Source organism: Pygoscelis adeliae, unplaced genomic scaffold, assembly GCF_000699105.1.
Source record: "Pygoscelis adeliae isolate BGI_AS28 unplaced genomic scaffold, ASM69910v1 Scaffold270, whole genome shotgun sequence".
Taxonomy (NCBI): domain Eukaryota; kingdom Metazoa; phylum Chordata; class Aves; order Sphenisciformes; family Spheniscidae; genus Pygoscelis; species Pygoscelis adeliae.
Genome location: NW_008823916.1, coordinates 111,601 through 117,151, shown reverse-complemented (window position 1 = coordinate 117,151; position 5,551 = coordinate 111,601). Strand labels below are relative to the sequence as shown.

At 48.4% G+C, this 5,551-nt stretch overlaps 1 protein-coding gene across 1 annotated transcript in view; it reads right to left on the bottom strand.

Annotated features, from left to right (window-relative positions):
- The window catches only part of LOC103913001 (chromosome unknown open reading frame, human C9orf91), a 9,198-nt gene that overhangs the window by 1,908 nt on the left and 1,739 nt on the right, over positions 1 to 5,551 (bottom strand). The window contains exons 2-6 of the mRNA XM_009319450.1: positions 5,167 to 5,276; positions 4,498 to 4,605; positions 3,105 to 3,254; positions 1,904 to 2,014; positions 160 to 240 (exon numbers count right to left, since the gene is read on the bottom strand). Coding sequence (XP_009317725.1) covers positions 160 to 240; positions 1,904 to 2,014; positions 3,105 to 3,254; positions 4,498 to 4,605; positions 5,167 to 5,276 — 560 coding nt within the window. The remainder of the gene's footprint in view (positions 1 to 159; positions 241 to 1,903; positions 2,015 to 3,104; positions 3,255 to 4,497; positions 4,606 to 5,166; positions 5,277 to 5,551) is intronic.

Below are 5,551 nucleotides of genomic sequence, written 5' to 3'. Positions count from 1 at the left end.
TCCCAGTCTGTCCTGCTCTCAGTTCACAGCAGGGATGCCCAGGAGGACACTCAAACACTTGGTTCTCCTTGTCCACCTCCACCCCACCAAAGCCAGTGCGTAGGGGTGGACCTGCAACGTGTCACCACGGGAGCTCGGGCTGTGTCTGCCGTCACTTACCTCTCGTGTCCTCTGCAGGTCCGTGATGTGGGCTGACAAGGACTGGAGGCAGCGCTCCGAGCTGAAGTGCACGAACCACAGCTGGGACGGGCAGGGTTAAGGAAGGGGTCTTTCCACGCTTCCCCCTCCGCAGCCCTTGAAGTGGAGCAAAGGCAGGTGGTGCCCACGGGATGCTCAGGACACAGGAACCAAATAACACATCACAGGGCTCATTTTAAGCCAGGAGGGTCTGGGCTAAGGCAAAATCTCAAGGTAAAGGGGAAGAGAAGGGGGTGGCAGGGAAGGGGGACATTGCCCCAGAGGGCAGCCAGTCCTCCTCGCACCCCTCCTGCAGCCTTGGGGGGTGAAAACTGGCATAACCCGGGGCCATTGCCCGGGTTACTCCCCCCATCACTCATCTCAGTGGCCTTACAGCTAAATAAACTGGTGGGTCACCTTGACTTAGCTCCCCTAAACTCCTTCCTGCTTTCTTTCCTTTGTTTCTAGGGATTCATTCCATTTATTTTTTACAAAATTTACTGTACTTGGTGCTTGTCTTCAGGACAGAGGCACGATTTGTGAAAAGTCTACCAAGAGCAACATGTTGGGGTTGTGAGTCCTGCCAGCTTTGAGAGCAGCAGACCCCCAGAAGGCAGCCAAAGGTCTGCCCTTGTATATCTACTCAAGCTGCCATCATCAAGGGGATTCAGGAACAGCGTAAAAGCTAGAGGGTTAAAACAGATCTGATATTAGAGCAGACTGAGAAGTTGTAAATCATTGGGTTGTTTTCTGCTCTCAGGCAGATCTGGGACACATAGGTAGAGGTGGAGGCTCCTTGGGTTAGTCCTCACTTACTGAGGTGCAAAACTATGCTGGTCTGAACAAACGTGTAATTCAGGTTCTGAAGTGTTTCCTCCTTGTTCTGCATGACTTCACCCCTGCCAGCCCTCCTGCGGTATTTCCCGCTCCCTTCTCTGACCCTCTGTTTCAGCCTGGGTTCCCTCTCCATTTCTGTTTTATACCTCTCTGTATATATGGCAGGGGGGGAGGTCCACCAGAAAATCTAGGAGACCATCTCTCTCACCTTTATTTAACACTTTCATGCTGTCTTAAAACTCTCTTCTCCCCCTGAAATCTTTGTCTAGTCCAGAAAAGGTATGTCTAAAAAGCAGCAAATGAGCCTCCCCCTACCTGGTTTCTTCAACCTGCATTTTTAAAAGGCCATGAAGGTCAGAAGCACTTGGTAGCTACAGACCTGGTTGCCAGGCACGCGCCCCGTGAAATCAAGTTCTCTAATGTGCCTGAAGGAGGGAGCCCAGGACTACAAATCACCCGGGGAGCAGAGGCACTTGGGTGCTGTTGGCTTAGTTTGTCTCTGCAAGGCAGAACATGAGCTCCCAGGGACGGGGACTCTGGTTTTCTCCATGTTGGGATGTTTTTTTGCCATAGGCACATTGCTGTCACTCTGCTTATAATAAGAATCATCACTGTCATGTAAGTGTAATATACTTTCAGGAATAATCGCCTGCCCAAAGGACTAAGCCCACGTCAGTCTTTTAGACTTATTATTTCCTTTGGGCATATCTCAATCCCCACTTATAGGAGAAGAAAAAAATACCCAATCCCTCATGCCATCCAATAGGAGAAAAAACAAATCCTAGAAATCCCACCCACTGGAAATCCTCATGGATCATAACATCAATAAATACCTCCACATCATTAGCTACCCAGGAGGGGTACCAATGATTCCCTACAGAAAGGATACTTGTAGGATGTTGTGTGGCCCATCCAGGGCATCTGTAATCCCCAGTATCAAACCGTGTTTGATAAAGATTTCATTGACAGCTGCCAGCCTCACATCTGTATTCATATTTATCTATTAAAGAACGCAGGAAAAATTAACATGCTCTACAGCAAAAGTTGGGCCAGCCTACAGCTACAAACCGCAGCTGGATAACCCCAAATACCACGTCTCTGAAAGAAAAGCAGCGACAAGAGCAGTCTGCAGTCAGGCAAGATTGTCACCAGCCATCGGTATTGGCCTAGCCACCGCTAGCGGATGCCTGCGCAGCCAGAAATGTCACTGAGGATTATTTCCCTTGTAGACAAGGTATCTGAAGTGCAACTCCCAGTATCATGTTCTCCCTTCCCTCCTCAGCAGTCCCTGAGTGAAGGACTCGTTTCTTAAACCGCCGTGCACCTGCACATTTGCCAGGTTTCCCTTTGGAAGAATCATTGCACAGCTGTCATTAGAGGCTTGCTCCAAAATCCATTAAAATCAATGCAAAGACCCCTCTGGATTTTGAATCAAGCCTTTCCAATATTATTCTTGAGATCATTCCTTAGAAATTTCCATACTCCAGTGATTCCTACAAACAAAAGTTGACACAATGAAGCAGTGGATGCTGCAGGCTGGTTGCCTCTCATGTTAACGTCATCTCCCTGTTTCCTTCTATTGCCCAGTCTACCTCGGGTTTACAATTTTATTGCAACTTCAACGGGTTAGGAGCTGCCTTTTTGTTCTGGACCCTTTGCAAGGTCCAGAGCACCGCAGCGACACAAGTAAACGATGCTATTAATGGCTGCACACAGCCGAGACTGCGAGGACTGTCGTCAGAAGCAGGGCAGGAGCCGGCTCTGCCGGCGAGCCCCCGTGGCTTCCCACCAGCCGTGGGAGTGCGAACCACGCTCTGCAACGGTTGCTTTATCTCCAGCAACAGCAGGCGCTTTGAGCCAGTCTGCCGGGCTCCAACACCTACTTTTTAGGCGTTACGACACCTAACTTGGCTGTAAAACATCCCTTGCCTGAACCTGATCTCCAAGCCTGCTGTAAAAATATTCCTTCCTCCCCGGATAACTATGTTCTTCATATGCATCTAGGAGATGACCTGGGTCCCAGCACTCTGGTGGGAGGGAGTCCTGCTCCCCGCACGCAGCGTGCCCACACGCAAGCAGCCTCCTCTTACCTTCCTCTGGCGGCGGTCGATAATCAATATCACAACTACAGTAACCACTACAGCAGCCAGGGTCACCAGCACGCTGGCCTCCCAGTAGCGTCCGAAGGAACACAGCTGGACTGTGGAGTAAATGTTTGTCCAGAGAGACATGTAGAAAACCTACAAAAACCCAGAGAGACTGATGATACTCACAAAACTATGGAAGTGAGAAAAGTCAAGGGAAGAAGAAAACTACCGGTCCCTTCTCCCAGGGTGAACCTTACCATAAATTAAGTCACACGAGATTTTCAGAGGGTGAGAAAGGACAGAAGTTCTTTCCAATAATAAATAGGGGAAATAAAGGACTAGAAGGACTGAGTGACCCCTATTTTATTATAAAAAATTACCGGTTATCAAAGACAGAGAGCGAATTATTAATGATGATTCATACCTAGGAAGGATTTCAACGGAGTTCTTCCATTTAGATAAGAAATGCCCTCACTAAGGCATATTGATAATACTTCTAATAGTCCCTGTATTTAGAAAGCTCCTATGTCAAAGCACTCAAGGTGGTGCAGAGACGACGCAATTACAGTAACGCTCAAGTGGTGGACACTGACACCGGGCTCAAGGACTATGTTAAGGACTGACAAACTTGGCCTTTGCATAAAGACAGGCAAAACTGAATTAATTCAACCTTTACTTCAGATAGGATGCATCTGGGCAGGAGATTGCCTAGAAGCAAATATGACGTGTACAGCACAGCATGTCACAGCATCATCTTGCAATAATATAACTCATTTGCACTAAGCAGGCACCAAAACCCTCAAAACACTCAACACCAATTCCTACAATATTAGTGAAAGGAGGAGAAGATGTGTATAATGGCTATCCAAAAAAATAAATGCAACGAAAATGAAGGAGTCAGATTTTATCACACTCTCAGCATGCTGGAAAGTAGATGCCTTACAGTAGATGTTAATGGTTGGGGTCTCTGGAGGAGCTTCTCTCACCAGAAGAAGACAAACAAGACTAGACAATCACCTCAGTAACCAAAATTGACTGGTCCATTGGTCTAAATTAGCATCAGGACCAGAAAATCTACAGATTTCTAAAATCAAGTTAAAAGAAAAAGTCTGATGTAGGTACTACTGCCTCAGCATATGCTGGTTATCCAGCCACAGACAGCCCGCTTCGGTGGGACTACCAGCAAGGGGTTGGAGAAGGTTCCTTGCCCTCCATCTACAGAAATTCTGTGAACTGGAATTTCCAAAGGAGCCCACTAGGATGTGTGAAAACCGGTATCTCCTCCCCACCCAAACCTCTCTCCCTCCCTGGACACAAGAACCCCCGGTGTAGGTCTGAATGCATTTCAGCAAGTGCATGTCTATGGCAAGCCTGCGAGAGACCCCACTGTCCTTACCACGGCGATGGCTATCTGGAACGCCCTGGAGTTGTAGAACATGTACCGTCTCACTTCAGGCTTCAGGACAGCATCCTGGATTAACCTTCTCCACTGATCCGCTGCCACCTGCTCAGGCAGCAAACAGAAAAATAGAGCCACCCTCCAGTTTCGGGCTCCTAGTCCCATCAGAACTAGCTTGGGCGGTCATCGTGGGGCCAGGCCGGCACTGCAACTGAAAACTGTGTCCCAGAGCACCCTCCTGCAGAGCACACCTCCAATCTCATCCATACAGCTGTCACAGACCAAAAACGTGTGTTCTTGCCTCATTTGCAGTGAGTAATATCTCCCCGGAAAGTGCAGGGAAAGTCACAAGAGAAAACCACTTTTTTATCACAAAGGACAAGACAAGACAGATTGTCCCAGGGATGCTCCATCCCATCAGAGTGACTTTCAAGCAATTCACTAGAACCTATGTTGAAGGGGTTTCTTCACGGGGGTTTAAGCCAAGATCATTACAGTTGACTTGCAGTCCATGGGGAATAGACTGAAGTTAAACTGAAACAAGTGACTCTCAAACCAAAAAAAAGAAAAGCTGTCTGTGATGTGGGCGAAAATGCAAATGATGCTAATCCAGCTAGCATTCACTCCTACAGCGTCCCCAGGGGAGATAACGCATGAGGAGCTTACCTGAACCCCAAGGGACTTCAGTTTCTCTCCACAAAGCTCCATGTCAAAGGAGGTGGCTGAGCAGCTGTTGTCCATGCTGAGCACCATGAGCACCTGGCCATTGAGGGGTTCTGCAAGAGCCCAAAGGAGTCATGAGCACGGCTCTGGCATGGGTTTTTATCCCAGCAGCTAAGGAGCATGTGGCAAAGGGAAGGCTGAGGAACGCAGACCGCCCTGACGTGTTTTAAATGGATCCAGAATCCCCCCTTGGACAGTTCTAAGAACATCACAAGGAGCTTTGGAAGCAGCCTGAAGTCCCTTATAAGGAAACAACCTACAAAAGGGGAGGAAACCCCAAACGCATTCCAGGAGCGAGCAGTCAGAGATAACATGATGCTCTGATCTT